General features: G+C 40.0%; 1 protein-coding gene across 2 annotated transcripts; it reads right to left on the bottom strand.

The window, feature by feature from the left end:
* Positions 1-5,518: 5,518 nt before the first annotated feature.
* On the bottom strand, positions 5,519-16,766 carry Smndc1 (survival motor neuron domain containing 1). Of its 2 annotated transcripts, none has more exons than XM_050148290.1 (6): positions 16,554-16,766; positions 15,292-15,411; positions 10,808-10,950; positions 10,080-10,241; positions 7,411-7,564; positions 5,519-6,741 (listed from the first exon to the last, which is right to left on the bottom strand). In XM_050148290.1, exons 2-6 carry the CDS (start codon positions 15,409-15,411, stop codon positions 6,604-6,606), a joined length of 717 nt encoding a protein of 238 aa, XP_050004247.1. In that variant the 5' UTR covers positions 16,554-16,766; the 3' UTR covers positions 5,519-6,603. The 2 variants fall into 2 exon arrangements, with proteins under 2 accessions (XP_050004247.1, XP_050004253.1); XM_050148296.1 differs by lacking the exon at positions 16,554-16,766 and adding an exon at positions 12,663-12,852.
* Positions 16,767-16,817: the final 51 nt, after the last annotated feature.

Genomic DNA, 16,817 nt, shown 5'->3' with positions numbered 1-16,817 from the left:
TTATTTTTGTTAATACCTTATCTGTGAAGGTGGAATAATTACTTGAGTGCCCACATCTTTAGGTAATTATCTCCTAAGTACATTTTGCTTTTCCATCAGAAATTTAGAAGTAATAGTAGTATGTGACAGCTCCTGTTGCTGCTGTACAGTTAAGAAGTGTCTACCCAGCTCTGCAGCCCGGCAAGTACTTCCATTTTTTTTTTTTTAAATTTTCGCCTCCTCACATCCCCCCCCCCCAACTAGTACTTTCCTGGCATGATAGTGGCTTTCAAACGTCACAGAGATGTCCTCTTGGGAATCTCTTTGGCTACCACATGCAAAAAGTCTGCAGATCTCACTGCCTCATTCACTTTATTTAAGGTATTCTTCCATGCCCTTAGAAAACTGTAGTGCTAAAAGGAAACCGAGAGGTAATCATGTACATACGTGTGAGGATATGTGCAGCTGTGTTTGTACCAAACAACGTGGGCATCAATCATTCTTTAAGCACCACGTATCTTTATTTTATTATTATTTTTTAGACTGCCTCTCACTGGCTTGGAACTTACCAAGTAGACAAGGCTGGGTAGCAAGCCCCAGTCCAGTCTCTGCTGGGATTATTAACACTCCGCATGTATGTATTTTGTGTGTGCGTGTGTTTCCTTGCATGTATGTCTGCACAGGTATGCCTGGTACCCATAAAGTTCAGAAAAGGGCATCAGCTTCCGTGGAGCCAGACGACTGTGAAGCACTGTATGGAGGCTGAGAATGGAAGAACCTGCAAGTGTTCCTAACTGCTGAGCCATCTATTTATTCTCCAACCTTCTTAAGCCTACTGGCTTTTTAAATTTTTAGTATAATTGTTTTTGAGACAGGGTCTCACTGTTGGCTATCTTGAAACTTACTGTGTAGACCAGGCTGGCCCAGAACTCAGAGCTCTACCCGCCTCTGCCTCCTAGAGTCCTGGGATTAAACATGTGTGCCACCATGCCTGGCTCACTCTAGCTTTTCAAAATACGTGGAGTTTAGGCCTTCAGCTCGGGTCCCTTGCTCTCAAGGGCAATAGTTTACCAACTGAGCTATCTTTTCAGCACTATCCACCTTTTTTTTCTTTTTAATGAATGCAATCTCTATTTTCTTCATCCCTAAATGTCAAATTTTATTTTGCCCCAATTTTACAAAAAATAAAGTCCTGTTTCTTAAACTTGTATTTAGTTCAAATGATCTACATCAAACTCCCAAATAGATGTGATTATAGACCTGGTTTAAAATTTTTATATTCTAATTTCTTTGTGTTTTGGGAGAGGGTTTCTCTGTGTAGCTTCTGAGCCTGTGTTGTAACTCGCTCTGTAGATCAGGCTGGCCTCAAACTCAGATCCACCAACCTCTGCCTCCCAAGTGCTGGGATTAAAGGTATGCTGGCTCTTAAATGCTTTTTTAAAGAAAAGATTATGTAAAATAAATTTATTGCATTTTAGTGATCATATTTTTGTAAACCTGACCAGAGGCTGAGTCTGCTCTACAGTGATGATGACCACTGCATCACTGAATGTGCCCAGTTAATATTTAGTGATATGCTCGGCTATAAAGGAAAACTGCCATCTGTGCACCAGATCTGACAGTAAATTGCTTTTCTGGCTTTGCCCAGTTGAACCGGGGGCTTTATGTAAATGCCCTTCCACCCAATACACTAAAGACAATTTTACTTGGTTGTTTACCCTTTTTCAGCCATAATTTATCACTAATAGCACAAGTAAAACACTACTTTTATAAACACTGCCGACTGGACTAAATAAAATGCTAGTACGTACAAACCGCTGGGCTTGATGCCCAGCATCCCATAAACCAGTGGGACGATGCAGACCCGTAATCCAAGCACTTGAGAGGCGATGGCAGGAGAATCAAAAGCTTAGTCGTTTTCCGTGATAAAGTGAGTTAGAGACCAGCCTGGGCTACATGGTGCCACTTGACAAAGGAATCAGCCAACAGACTTAAGTTATAGTTTCTTCTGTTTCTTTATCGTGGAATATGCTTAGAAATTTCACTGCCAAGGCAATAACTGAACTTTTGGTGTTCACAACAGAAACAGAAAAACAGCATTGTTTTTGTTTTAAAAATGTAGCAGAAGCCATAAGCATAAAGGGTTTCTAAGGCATACATTAAAAAATAACGGAGTTTGTGAATAGACAAGTTATCTCACACTTTGGAAGTCAGGCCAAACAAACCTAACTGCTTTTGGAGGAACAAATTGCAGGCAAAACCAAAGGTGTATTCGTTCCTTCTGCTACTGAGTGATGAAAAACTGGACAGCTACCGCCTAGTAAAGAGTAGCCTAGCAGCTGATCTTGGGATTTAATTCTAATTTCCAGGATATAGGAGTCACGTGTTTCCTCCAAGCCTGAATCCTTTTTGAGGGGGGAGGGGGAAGAGTGCCATCAGAAATTCCGCTGCATTTTAGGCTGGATGTAGTGGTGCAGGCCTCAAAATAGCACTGGCAGGCAGATCCTGAGGCTCGTGGTCTACATAGTGTGTTCCTACAAAACTAAAGAACACATACTACAGAGAAACCTTGTCTCAAAAAACAAAACCTGGGGCTGGAGAAATGGCTCAGAGGTTAAGAGCACTGCCTGCTCTTCCAAAGGTCCTGAGTTCAATTCCCAGCAACCACATGGTGGCTCACAACCATCTGTAATGAGGTCAGGTGCCCTCTCTGGCCTTCAGAATATTCAGACAGAATATTGTATACATAATAAATTAATATAAAAAACTGTATAAAGTAAACACGGGTTGAAGGAGATAGGGACGAGCTTCTGGGTTTCACCATGGAGAACAGAACTAGCAAAGTGAGGCTATGGGCTTCAAGCAGAGAAACAAAGTAGCTCTTAAAAGGCCAACCTTTGTAATGAGTTTAACGTAGCTCATTTAGCTATGTTCTTATTTATTATTATGTATACAATATTCTGTCTGTGTATATGTCTGCAAGCCAGAAGAGGGCACCAGACCTCATTACAGATGGTTGTGAGCCACCATGTGGTTGCCGGGAATTGAACTCAGGACCTTTGGAAGAGCAGGCAATGCTCTTAACCACTGAGCCATCTCTCCAGCCCTAGCTATGTTCTTAAAAGACGAAATCTGTAACACAAATGAAATATTCCAGTGACTGACAGTGTGTTCCTAAAATAAACTGCTAAGGTCACAGAAGCTAGCTACCAGTGTTTACTGTGGGAACTAAACGACTAAGGTCTAAGATTTGGTGGTGTTAACTCAATTTTCAGTTGACAGCTACTGGACCTATTCAGAACTGCACTCAGCCACAAAGCTTACCTTCAGGTAAGCTGAGAAGGACCTGGATTGGCTAGACTGGACAAGTGTTTACAACGTCCCATCTGTAGTATTAGTTTCAGAATCACTTATATCTCTGCCTACACACATACTGTGTACTTCTAGTAACAGGAAAGGGAACAAGGTTACTGTTTCTTGTTAAAGCTCCTGAATTGCCTGGTGTGCTCCCTCTTCACTGCAGCAAAAATTCGTCAATTTACAAGTCAAAACCCTAGATAAAATGTTTACATATATTCTTGGATTTATAAATTACTGCTTACACTGACTGCTCCATAGTACAAATAATACGACTGAGCAGATACCTGTTGAACCTCTATAATTATTTTAAACAAATACAAAACTTTGTTGGTTTAAACATACTTCCATTTTAATATTTCAGTTATTATCCAAGCTAGGCAAAAAGCCAAATCAAACTCTGAGTACATTTTTGGCTGATGTACAACATATTATTCACCTCTGAAATGTCTAGTTGTAAATTAGGAACTCCTAACCCAAGTCGTAAGAAAGTCATCTATCCTGTTATTTTAAGAGAGGTAGCCGTTGGTATTTTCAAGGGAATAAACCCAGCACACAACATTAAAACTATACTGGATGGACACACACCAACAAGTACTTTTAAAGTTTGAGTTAGAATAACTTGACGCCTTTTGGTTTGGTACCTAGTCTTCATAATTAGACTAATAAAGATGCCACTAAATATGCTTTCAATTTTTCTTCTGAAACCAAAGCTGTTCTTATTTAACCTACAGCCTAGTCTCAGCTAAGGGTGCACAGCAGAATTACCTACAGTGTTTGTAGCAGACTCATTTTGGCCTGGGCAAGTCCCCGATTCTTGAAGAAAGTTACAGAGAGCTAGTAAGTGGAGTCAGGGTTCCAACAGCAGTCTGGTTCGAGTCTCTGCTCTTCTAATATGCTCCGTAGGTCTTGCTATATACATGTTAATTAGAACAGCATTTGCTAATTGTGGTACTGTTAAATTTCTGGCTACTAATGTTTGGACTATTACAGGTCAACTTCAAGTTAATCCATCTTTGAGAAGATACTTGTAACCTACTTAAAGAGCTACAAATCAGTATTTGAATTTCAGTTTGTCAGTTTCAGCTTTAAACTCAAAAGTTGCAGGGCGGTAGTGACACCAGCCTTTAATCCCAGCACTTGGGAGGCAAAGGCAGGTGGATCTCTGTGAGTTCAAGGACAGCCTGGTCTACAGGCGAGTTCCAGGACAGGCACCAAGGCTCCAAAGCTACAGAGAAATCCTGTCTCCAAAAAGCAAAAACAAAAAAACCCCTCAAAAGTTTGTAACAAAACATGCTACACTTAGGGTTCCCACTTAATTTTAGAATATAGAGAGCATAACCACTTTATTTGGAAAGTGGTCCTAATCTTTTCAACTTTAGCATGTAACAGCCAGGTCATCTTTCCGGGTCATAACTTTTAGTTTAGTCCAAAGAAACCAACATCATCAATAGCCCAAAGGGCCACATTTCATCTCTGACACGAGCTACTGATTTTATATTGTACACCTATTTTCAGAACAAACGTAAAATTACTTCTATTCCTTTTCTGAGACAAAGCCCTTAAGGAAAAGATATATAGGTACACTGTTTAAGGCAGAATGGTCCAGTTATTGTTCTAAGTACTGTTCTAGCATACCAAGGCAATATCAAACCATTTTACTGTGTTTTCAAAGGATTTCCTTGCAACTGTTACTACATCATTTAAAACTTTCTTTTAGTTCTCCGCTATCTCCCCCCCCCCCCCCCCCCCCCCCCCCCCCCCCCCCCCCCCCCCCCCCCCCCCCCCCCCGCCAAGCCCTGGTAGTGGGGAACTAACTGAAGGTCTTAAACATGCTAGGCAAATACTACCACTGTCCTTAGCCCAAGAAGCCCCTTTTTTGTCTTAATCATGTCTTCTGTCATGTTATTTACGAAGAAAATCAAAGTATTCTACCTCACCACTGTCAGAAAAATTTTAGTTTACCAAGTCAAAATTCATGAAATTTAATTTAAAAATAGTTTCATACACACCCATTAATCCTTTAGGATTCAATTTTTTATACCCAATGAAGGAATTCTTAGGGATTTATGAAACACTTCTCAGACGCAGCATTCTCTTCTGTAGTAGTTCTGTGTGCAAGACTAAGGCTCACTACACCAAGGCTGGCAGCCATGGATTCCACCCCTTTGTTAACACACTGGAGATTTAAAAACACTTTATTTATTAAAGTTAAACATACAAAACTGAAATTAACACACACCCTAAAAATTGTCTTCTTCCAGTAACAGGAAGACCCTTTTTCTATCTCTGTTTTTGGCTTAAACTCAACTTGGGATAACTGTGGTACTCACTTATACCAACAAATGCTGGCAACTTGATCTAGTTAATAAAAATTACAAACTCAGCTACATGAACATAATATACAGGGAAATTATGGTCAGATTAATGCACAAGAAATACAGGAAAATTCAATCATGAAACATTCAGTACTCTTGTTCATTAATTTAGCCTTGGTTTTTTTACAAAAATAGTATCTACATTGTATACAGGGCTATACATCAGCTTTTTGTTTTCCCATATAAACATTACACATTCCCCAAAAATGGAAGCACTACCACAAGAGAAAAATCAACAAAGAAAAAAACAATACAAAACACCAAATAAACACGAGAGAAGGGGAGCACATCCTACACATGGTTTGTTTTTTAATATAAAATTCAAACTCAATGACCAAAAAATACAAGGTGAGTCAATTGTGGAAGTGACCTAACAGGCCCAGGAAAGAATTCAAGGAAAAACCTCAAACTAAACCCTGTCATTTATAAATTAACCCATGCTTGGGTTTGTCTGGACAATGGCCAGGTTATCATCAAACTGAAGATATCTTTAGCAGGCTGGCATTTTGCCATGATGTTCCAATGAACTGCCGGGATACATCAAGTGCAAAGCACCTGAAAACTCCAAATTAGGACTTACAAAATGTCTACTTAACATTAGTTAAGTAGGGGCCTGAAGTACACTAAGTCATCTAAGCGCTGATTTAAGCAGCATCTACCTAGAAAAGTTGCCTTGTTCAACAAACTCTGAGGGAACTGTGGTAAGTAGTAATGAAAAGTTAAATGAGAGCAGTTATCAAATGTCTTCAAGTTTCATTCTACCAAAGCCAAACAATGACAACAATGTATCTTCCTTACTCATCTAGCAAATAATTTACCTTTAGAAAAATATAAGAATAAAAAGGTAAATGTAAAGCCCTGCAGAGATGAAATCCAACAGTTTTTCTCATTATTGAGGCATCAAATGCCTGACATTGTATTTAGATGTGTCTTGATACTGTGTCATAGGCTTGTCAGCAATTCCGCAAGTTCCTACTCCAACTTTGCCTGTTACACTTTCTGGCGAAGCAAAAATACTCCTCTTTACCTGGGAACAAAAGAGAACCAGTTCTGATCAGTGAAACCAAATCTCAACCTTTAATGCTAAAATACGCTCAAGTTCCAATATTTACAAAATGTATGGCTTTTGTAGAAAACATCACTGCATACTAATATAAAGCTTATCTGTCTCAAGATTGTAGGTTTTCATTCTCAAAGTCCTAAAGTATGAACTGTTCATTTTGGTATGATTTTGATGGTGAGATCCACTGTGGTGCCCTGTCCCACTGCTCTTCAGAAGACACATCCTGAGGCAGCATGGACAACAATGAAAAGCCAAGCTATGGGTGAACATCAGGTCATCCTTATTTTGAGTAGCTGAATTCTACAGTTATTTATTTTTTTTCTAACAAAGCATACCCAGAGAACTTAAAAGCTTTCTTTAAAAAAATGCTCAAAATGAAAGTTTGTTTTTAAAAAAAAAAGCAGAGCTCTGCATATTTTCTGCGAAGTTTGAAGGCACCAAACAGTCTTAAAAATTTCTGATATAAACTCGTTTATCACAGAAAGTGGCTAATGATTATCTAAAATTGTAAGTCAAGAACTGATTAAAACTGTGCCCTTTGGAAAACCTATACCTCCTTTCTTCATTTTGATGTTATTGTATTGTAATGACGGCTATACTTTCAGATCTACAACGGGATGAAGATATACCAACCTGGCCTTTTTTGTTTTTAGAATAAGCCCTGTTGTTGAACTGCTGCCATTTCACCTTCTGGTCCTCTCTTTCCCGCTCCAGTTCTTTTATTCTCTGTGCTTTTTTCAAAGCTTTTTTCTTTTTGTATTCACGTTGCTGGGCAATCATTTCTTTTCTGTATGGAAAATCCGGACATAAATGTCAATAATTAAAATTTAAAATATCACTTCTTTGTAACAGTGCAAAAGTGAAACTTACATACTTATTAACGAAAGTACAACTTTTTATTAAAAAACAATGCCAAAATCTGGGTATGGTAGCATGCCTGTAATGCTAGGTGGTCACAGGAGGATCAGAAGTCCAAAGTCCTCCTTGGCAAGCTGGAGATCAGTCTGGGATACACCAGAGCTGCCTGTCATACAAAAATAAAAACAGGGCTAAAGAGAGATGGTTCCGCATGTAAAGGCATCTGCCACCAAGTCAAGCCTCATGAGTTAACCTGAGTTAACCACAAAGCAGAAGGAAAATCAACTCCTTCAAGTTGTCCCTGACCTCCACTCATGTTGCAGTGCACACATGAATCCACACAATAAATAAATAGAAATCAAACATCGCCACTCACTGAGTACTACTAGACATTTTTTTTATTTTTTTATAAAAGAAGGCAGACACAGCACTTGCCAGAAGGGACAAAGAACAAAACCCCACTTAGGTCTATTACAATGTAAATCAAATCTTTCTTTTGGTTTGTCAAGACAGGGTTTCTCTGTATAACAGCCCTGGCTGTTCTGGAACTAACTTTGTAGACCAGGCTATCCTCGAACTCACAGAGATCCACCTGCCTCTGCCTCCTGAGTGCTGGGATTAAAGGTGTGAGCCACCACTCAGCTGTAAAACAAATCTTCCAACAAAGAGTTTTTATGTTTTATACCGTTTTTGCCAGCTGTGCTTTAGGAATATGAATATTTGATGCACGTTCATGCCTATAATCCCTACTACTTGGGAGCTGGAGGCAGCTGGATCAGGAATTTAAGTTGTGCCTCTGCTAAGCATAGAGTTCCAGGCCAGATTAGGCCACATGAAACCTATCTAAAAGAAACAAAATCAACCTTAATGGCTGGCTAACTCTACCAATTTCTAAAAATACAGTTGGTGAAATATATGCGACACTTGGGAAAGTATATGAAGTAATTTAATGCAGATAAACTATCTCATCAACACTGCAGGAAGACAGCAAGAAGAGATCGGAAGGAAGAGTGGCACAACCAGCATTCTCTGTAATGACCAACAGCAAAACCCTGGGAGTCCACAACTAGGATTCTAAGTAGAACCAGGGCCTAGGCTACCAATATACTCTGCTTGCCTACATGAACTGACAAAAGGAAAAGAAAGGTTTTTAAGAGATCCTGATTCCCCTGTACCAAATAACTTATCAACATGAGGCTAAGTGGCTTTCCTTATAAAGAAGGCAAGAATAAAACAAATTAGGTTAAACAAGATTTTACAATCTGATTTCCTTATTCAAGGTGTTTAAATGTTATTTTAACAAATGGTATTTTTCAAAATTCAAGAACATTTATATAGCAACTTAAATTTTGGAAATTCTTGCAAATTCATAGACATATTTATTGGTTACACACGGAAGGAAGGAAGGAAGGAAGGAAGGAAGGAAGGAAGGAAGGAAGGAAGGAAGGAAGGAGACAAGACAAGGCAGTGATGGCAGTAAGGTTGCATTCATGCACAAATAAGCACAGGGACTCAGAAGTGGCTGTCAAGTGCTGACCTTGACTGCTGTTATCTAATACTTTCTGGCCCCAGGTTTTTAACCACAAGGTTTTGTTACTTCTGTACCTGCCACATTTTTTCTGTGAATAAGACGTGCCTCCCAGGCATTTGAGATTTAGTTGATAGGCTAAGGCTGTTACACACTATTTCACACGAGGCATATGTTAGTTTGTTCACCATCAGCTATAGCGATGGGTCAGGCAAAACAACATATATATCCAATGTCATTGTTTACTTTGCTAATCCTTGTTTCAGTTATTAGTTTAGATGCTATTTTCGTAAGGAAACTATCCTGGTAACCATGGTATCTTTTTTTTTGGGGGGTCCCCTTAAAACTACTGCTATGTCCCTTCACAATTTCTATACTTCACTGTTTATGCGCCCCCCAACAACTTCTGCGGTACTAGGTACAATTATACTTGTTAGGCAAAGGCTCCACACCTAGACATCCCCATCTCTAAGACACTCCCTTATGTGTTTTTTCTGCATATAGCTTCAGCAGGTACAAGGCTCAAGGCAGTCTCCACTGTGGTTTAGCCCTAGGACCCGACTTACAGAAATACAGTATTCTTAGTGTAGTGCCCTCTTTATTGAATACATCAGTATAGCCTCCACTTTACCTAGGCACACATACTGATCCGATGCTGCCTATCTGTAAAACAATGTTAAACAGTGTTATAACCTCACTCCAATGTAGCCTGAATGAGTTTTCTTTGCAGATTACTTTAAGCACCTAAATGGGAAACCCTAAAATGCTACATTAAAGTCAGTTACTTTGGCCAAATGTAACCTAAGACTTACTTAAGTACCCAAGTACTCAAAAGACTGAGGTAAGACCAAGGAGCACAAGCTAGCCTGTGACATACAGTGAGCCATCTCGTCTTGGGGAAACAGAAGTCGCTTACTTTGACATAGGTTTGTTGCCACTGTCCTCTTTTGCCTTCCTTCCTTCTTCTACGGGTTTGAGGTTCAACAACGGAGTCACTTCAGCATTGCCATAACCAGCAAAGGTGATTGCAGCGGTGCCATTTTCTTCATCTATCTCCTCGATCTCCGCTTCGTAACACCTGCAAAGATATCATGGCTGTAAGCAGGTGAGTAAAGATCTAGTACTCAGCCTACAATACTTATACTGTAGTGACTCAATTATCATGTCTCTAAAATAAACTTCTGCAATCGAATGGCCCTCTTAGCAAAATGATGAGAGGTTTAAAGCAAGGCACCTGACATCAAAAGCCCTAATTAAAAATTTTGCCAGAAAATCCCTTACACATCTACTCGGTATACTTAATCCCATTCAGAAAAGCTAGTTCTTAAAAGATTAATTTCAATGTATGCACTTGAGCGCAATAAAATTACCAGCATTCACTTTTTAACTTGAGAACAAGTCAGAACATTTAGAAGACAGCCATTCATTTTCTTTCCTTCATAATCCACACCACTCTTCTCCCCAAATTTAAACTAAATCTAAAATTAAGCTGTTAATGGCAACCACCCAAGATTACACTAGTATTATAAATCACATTACCGACACAGATGATTAAAATAGGGTAGTCCAAGCTGAATAAAAGCATCTTACCATTGTATCTTATTAATTCATGTTATAGTTAGAGGGTTGTTTTTCTACACTTACTGTCCATCTTCACTCCAGATTGCCATACATTTGTCCCCTACTTTCCATGAATGAGTAGGCTGAGTAGAAGCAAAACTGTCTGAACTTGCAAGAGTTTCCGAAGGCTGAGTTGACAGAAGGTCTTTGGTCAATTCTATAACTTCCTAAAGAAAGCAAAAGCCGTAACACTTGTAATTTAATACCGTCAACTACTTTCTTGTTTTATATCATCACTTCTCATATCACAAAGCAGTTATGTACGCTACACATACAGCTCAGTGCTTTTGAGAATACTGTTTTCACATCCATAGAGAGACTGAGGAACAGCACTATACCCTAATAAATAGTGAAACTGTGGTTTAAGCCTACATAGGCATCTTCAACTTTAAAAACTATAAGAAATAAAACTAGACAAGTTTTAGCCACTTCTGACTTCTAAATGAAGTCATTTTCTCTACAGTGAGAATCAAAGACTGAATCTGATTCAAGGTAACTTTTACAACCAGCATGTGTCTTCCATGCAACTACAGTTTTATAGGGCATTACTTGGCAGAAATATCAACCGTGTAACCAACATCTCCTTTATGAAATTCCCAAAACACTGGAAACAGTCTCATTAAGCACACAATGTTTCTACTTATATCAATTTCTATTAAAATACTGTAAAGCATAAATAAAAGAAACCAGCAATATTTCACCCCATAAGTACTAATTACCAAATTAGAGCTAATACAGCCTACACCTACTTAGCAAACAGTAGCACAGCTTCACTTTAAGAAAAAGCACGTAACTAACCTACAAAGGCAGGCAGCGCCTCTCTGGGCGGCAGATACTTTCTAATCCAGGCTTCTCTGTATTAGTTCGACTCAAGTGTGATAGGGGTGGCTAAAAACTTGCCAAAAATATGAACAGGTATTTAACTACTTATCTGCTATGTTCTTACTCTAATACAGACATACATTTTACCTGATTTTCAAAGAATTTGCCTACTGGTTTCCCACAGTGTTACACTTAAAACATCATTTTCTATGTTTGAAGACAAATATTGCAAAAGCAAACTCCTAGTTTTTTCAGGCATCCAATGAGGCTTCGTTAATAATTGTTTTGGTTCAATAGCCAAGAAAAGTTAAATTATTACCTCTCCTAAAGACTCTAAATCTTCCTGGCTACTTCTAAAAAATCAATACTTGAACCAAAAATATAGATAGATAGATAGATAGACAGACAGACAGACAGACAGACAGACAGACAGACAAAGAATATTAAGTACCCGGAGAAAGGTCAGTTTGTGAATTTAAAAAAGCTACTAAGACTTGGATTTGAGCTGAAACCCAATAGAACCCGCCCCTAAGGAGGTGACGCCTAGCTTTATATTCATTAGTCCTGCAGCACTCGAGACTGAACCTAGGGTCCTGTGCAAATCATGTAAGTGCCTTCAAATATTTAATTACCCAATTTTGTTCTCAGTTAACCACCTTTAGAGCCTGGAATACAAACCAACAGCCCTGACTCAAGAGCCCACAAAGTCTTTATCATTAAATACTCGCATCTCCTTCCAGGGATCATGTAATTAAAGCACAAACATGCATTCTACCTCTGGTAAGAAGTCTCAGGTTTGACAGAACATTTATTTCCCCACCACTTTCAAAGAAAAGAATCCTGAAAAACTATGCATAATTTTCAAAACCCTGTGCCACAATGGCCTTTCTTATAAACAAGAAAATCCAGGGCATTTACTTCTAAAGTCCCGGAACTCTTGTCATCTTACACGTCCCTCCCAGTAATTCATAATGAACCTCAGTCTGTCTTCACATGTGTATGGACCAAAGTGTTAAAGAAGCTGGTTTATATATGAGGGGTCCTTGAAGGTACATACCATTAATTACTTTTCCTCCCCCAAGTCTGAGTTCTGAAACTGCTCCTTCATTGACAGATGGGCAGCAGTTACAGTAATCGGCAATTCCAAGAAGCATCAGGTGTTGTGATCTACATATCAGCAGGTCAAAGGGGGTGCACTCAAGCACTCTGCTTCCTGAAGGAAGGCGTTTCGGGGATGCTGAGAGCCACTGTAATATATGAGACAAGTGACTTGACCCTTGCCTCCTTTACAACAGTTTACTCAGCAACACAGCCTAATAAATTGACTAGTTTTGTGATTACTATAGACTACCTGGGGAATGAAAGAGCTCGCTAATCTGATTTTACTATACCTATTTCTCTTCTAAATAAAAAAAGAATTTTTTATTCTATATGAAAGACAGAAACATGGAAACCTTACTGAAAAAATAAACATAGGAATTAGAAGCCACTATGATAGCCCCACCCCAAAAGAAAACATAGAAGCCACAGGCTTTAAAAAAAAAAAAAAAATCAACCCAACCAAACAAGATTTAAATAACAAGAAGGATGACCCTAAAAGCAGCAAGTGGGTGGAGGGAGACCTCTACCAAACAGAAGCTAGTTCCTAGTTTCAATGCAAACAACCAGACTGGAAGCATATATTCAAATATTTTTCATAATTTTACCTAATCTTAAGTGGTAACTTCTATCTTCCAATAGTTTTCAGTTCAAACCATACCTAGTAACCAAAATCAAACCTCTCATAATGAAATAAGAGGGGAAAAAAACAAAAACTTATGAAGACTAGCCAAATAAAGAATTCTATCCTGTCAATATTTATGGTATTATCAGTACTTAAGCTTCTAAATCTGCAACATCCAATATTTAATAAACTGTAGTTATTTAAAACAAAAAAATTGTCTCCTCAGTTTCCCTGGCCATATTTCAATTACTCAGCAGCTACGTATGGTTAGTAGCTGTAAGTGGCAATGAACAGCAAAGAACACAGTCACCATACCAGACAGTGCTGTTCTAACTGGCTATATAGAAAAGAGGATACTTTCGCAGATATATGACTTCAAAGTCATTATTGCTTTGCCTTTTTCCTTTTTTAAATTGAGACAGTCTCACTATGTCACCATAGCTGGCATGGAACCCGCTAGGTAGACAAAGTTGGCTCAAACACACAGAAATCTGCTTGATTTGTTTTTTGTATTTTATTGACTTTTTCTCCCTGCAGTGCTGGGAATTGAACCATAGGATATTTTTTTATTGTAAGCAGTTACAGCCTCAGCCTCCAGATCATTATTATTATTATTATTAACTGAGCCCTTGGTAAGCCTTTCCGGTAAATACTATTTCTACCCTAATGGTTTCTCCCTACATACTTTCTGCTATAGACTTTCATATCAAAATAGCTGACCCCATACTCTAATTTACCCTGGAAACATTAAAAAAGACCTGGTGGTAATGCTGCTAGAGACTCAACTCCCACCTCTCCGTCTACCAGTTCTTCACAGAGCACCCAGTGCCCAGCAGCACACAAGTGTTCTTCCAAGAGACAGGACTGTTTTGACATCGGCCTCTGCTGAAGGGGCAGGTTAGTGTGCCTCTGTCCCTTCAGTGTCAACTCATACTCGGTACAGGTGAGCAAATCAAAGGAGCAGGCAGGAAGCACTTGGGTTATGTTTACAGAGGCCCTGGGAGTGTGAGCAAGTGTCTTCTAAACACCTCTTCTTACTGAAGGGCACATGCACCCCACTGGCCTGGCTTCTATAACCAAAGGAGAGTCTTATTAAAGTAAAATTATCCAACATAGTTTGTTTTAAAAAACAACATTTACACTATTTAAAGTTTAGAATCAGAGTTTGAAAATGTCCAAGTCATTTTAAATTACAAATGAGATCTTTCAGAATCCCAAATCTATTAAGCCCTCTCAAGGCTCAAAAATTTATGAGTATTTTTAGATCAAAATTTTAATATAGAATATTTACAAAATATATACAGTATTTTTCTTAACCTGGTATTCTGAGAAGCAACAGAGACTGAGTTTGTCCCAAAGCCCTTCGGGACATGTCCTTCCAAGTTTTATACTTCCTATCTTCCATGAAAAGTTAGATCGCCTTTTCACACCAGTCCAACTTAGACAAGGCTCAACAACTACAAAATCGAGTCTTCAGTTCAAACACTTACATAACACCCACCCACCCACCCAGTTATTTCTTTACACATTTTGTGTAAACACATCATGATGTGTTTTTATAAAACGTATACTCCATGAGTGTTGAAAAATAGGGCCACATTTCATTTTCAAATAATCCTGTGTCATCAAAAAGGACCTTAATCTGGTGATAATTTCCCCCTCTAATAGTATTAGCTTTCCAACTACTTTTCCTCACCAACGCGTTAAAAAAAATTAAACCGCTGCAAGGCTTCTTATCATGAAATCCTAAAAGCACACAGAAGATTTACAAACCCATGAGTGTTTCATTCATTTTGATGTACACCAAATGGAGGAAGCAAATTTAGAAGCCTCGGTGTCTGTATACAGGTGTACATATATTACACAAATAGGGAGCATCTTCATAGGTGCTTTGAGTGCCTTCTTGAAAAAAGACAAATACTTTCTCAAACAGCATCAGCTACAACAGTCTACCTATACTTACTTGCAAGTCCTTCTTCAATTTCAACAGATCTTCATTTTCTCCGTTTCCAGACAGAGCAGCTTCTACTTGCTGGAGTTGGGCTTTGTAGCTAGCCAACTGTTTTGCTAGATCCTCGGACATCTGAGAAAAATGAAAAGCAAAGACCATACAAAAACTAAGTCAAATATCGAGCTACAAAAATGTTCCTCTAGCTGGGCGATGGTGGCACACGCCTTTAATCCCAGCACTCGGATCTCTTTGAGTTCGAGACCAGCCTGGTCTATAGAGCTAGTTCCAGGACAGGCTCCAAAGCCACAGAGAAACCCTTTCTCGAAAAACCAAAAAAAAAAAAAGTTCCTCTAACTTGCCTAAGTTAATCACTTTTGTTCCCAACTCGAAGTTTTATTCATTTTTACTTTCTTCAGATTTAGCTAATCCACAAACTTCAAAGCAATAAATCATAACGACGTCAGATAAATTTTATACAAAAGGATCTCCCAAACAGTATGCTACAAGAAAAAAAAAAGTGATTTCTTTGAACTAGGAAGGCAGTGTGGGGTTCAACAATGAAAACTTCGACGTACTTCTTAAAAGCTGGAGAAGTCAAAAATTAGAAAAATTAGCACGGACTTCCAAAGTCAGATGGAACTACACAAATCCCTTTCTTTACCATTCAACTGTAAGTGTGCGTAGTTCCCCAAAACACACACTGTTCACATATAGGTAATCTTAGAAATCCGCCTTTCGACAAACTCAGCTCAGCGTCCTACAAAGTGAGACACAGCTAAACCCTCCCTTAGAGTGCACGGAAACATACGGGTCCCCTGGGGACCATGTCCCGAACACTCCTGTCCACCGGAAGCCTGGAATCCGGAGAGACGCTTCCAGTCCGAAAGGTTCAAACAAGGCAGGGAACCTCTCCTCCCGGTCACCCAGCACTCCAAAGCCCGCCATAATCCTGTCCATCATGTCAGACCAGGAAACTCAAAGCATCAGCTCCCATGGAAACGGCGGAGCCCAGCTTCCTCACAGTGGACCTCTTCGGAAGGGCGCGGGCGTCTCCCCCACCCGACGGGTTCCCCAGGACGGCCACGTTCGCCGCCTCGGCCCGCAGAAGCCTCCCCGCCGGCCAGGGTCGCCCACTCGGGGCGCCCGAGCAGCCGGCTCCACGGACCGCCCGCGCCGGGACCCCGCTGCGAGGCCGGCGCCCGGGCTCCCGGGCTCCGTCTCAACTCTAGGCCGAGGCCCCGGCGAGGCCTGACCCTCCCTCAGAAGCTCGTTACCTTGGGCGGGGTTAGGGACGGGACGGCGGGCAGGGGCCGGGGAAGCGAGCCCAGCGGCGGCAGGGGCAGCTGCAGCAGGGAAAATAGCCACGACGACGAGAAGATTCGGTCGAAAAAGGAAAAACTCCGCCGGCGCCGAGGGGGGGGAGGGGAGAAAAGCCGGGCTCAGGCAAGAGGAATAGACAAGGCGACGGAGATCTCGCGAGGCCAACAAACTCTCGCGAACATGCGCTCGGGTCACATGACTCCCGCCGTCCTCTAAGC

The sequence above is a fragment of the Alexandromys fortis genome, unplaced genomic scaffold (genome assembly GCF_014885135.2).
Source record: "Alexandromys fortis isolate MF-2015 unplaced genomic scaffold, M_Fortis_MF-2015_v1.1 scaffold_16, whole genome shotgun sequence".
Classification (NCBI taxonomy): domain Eukaryota; kingdom Metazoa; phylum Chordata; class Mammalia; order Rodentia; family Cricetidae; genus Alexandromys; species Alexandromys fortis.
This window is presented reverse-complemented; position numbering and strand designations above follow the sequence as displayed.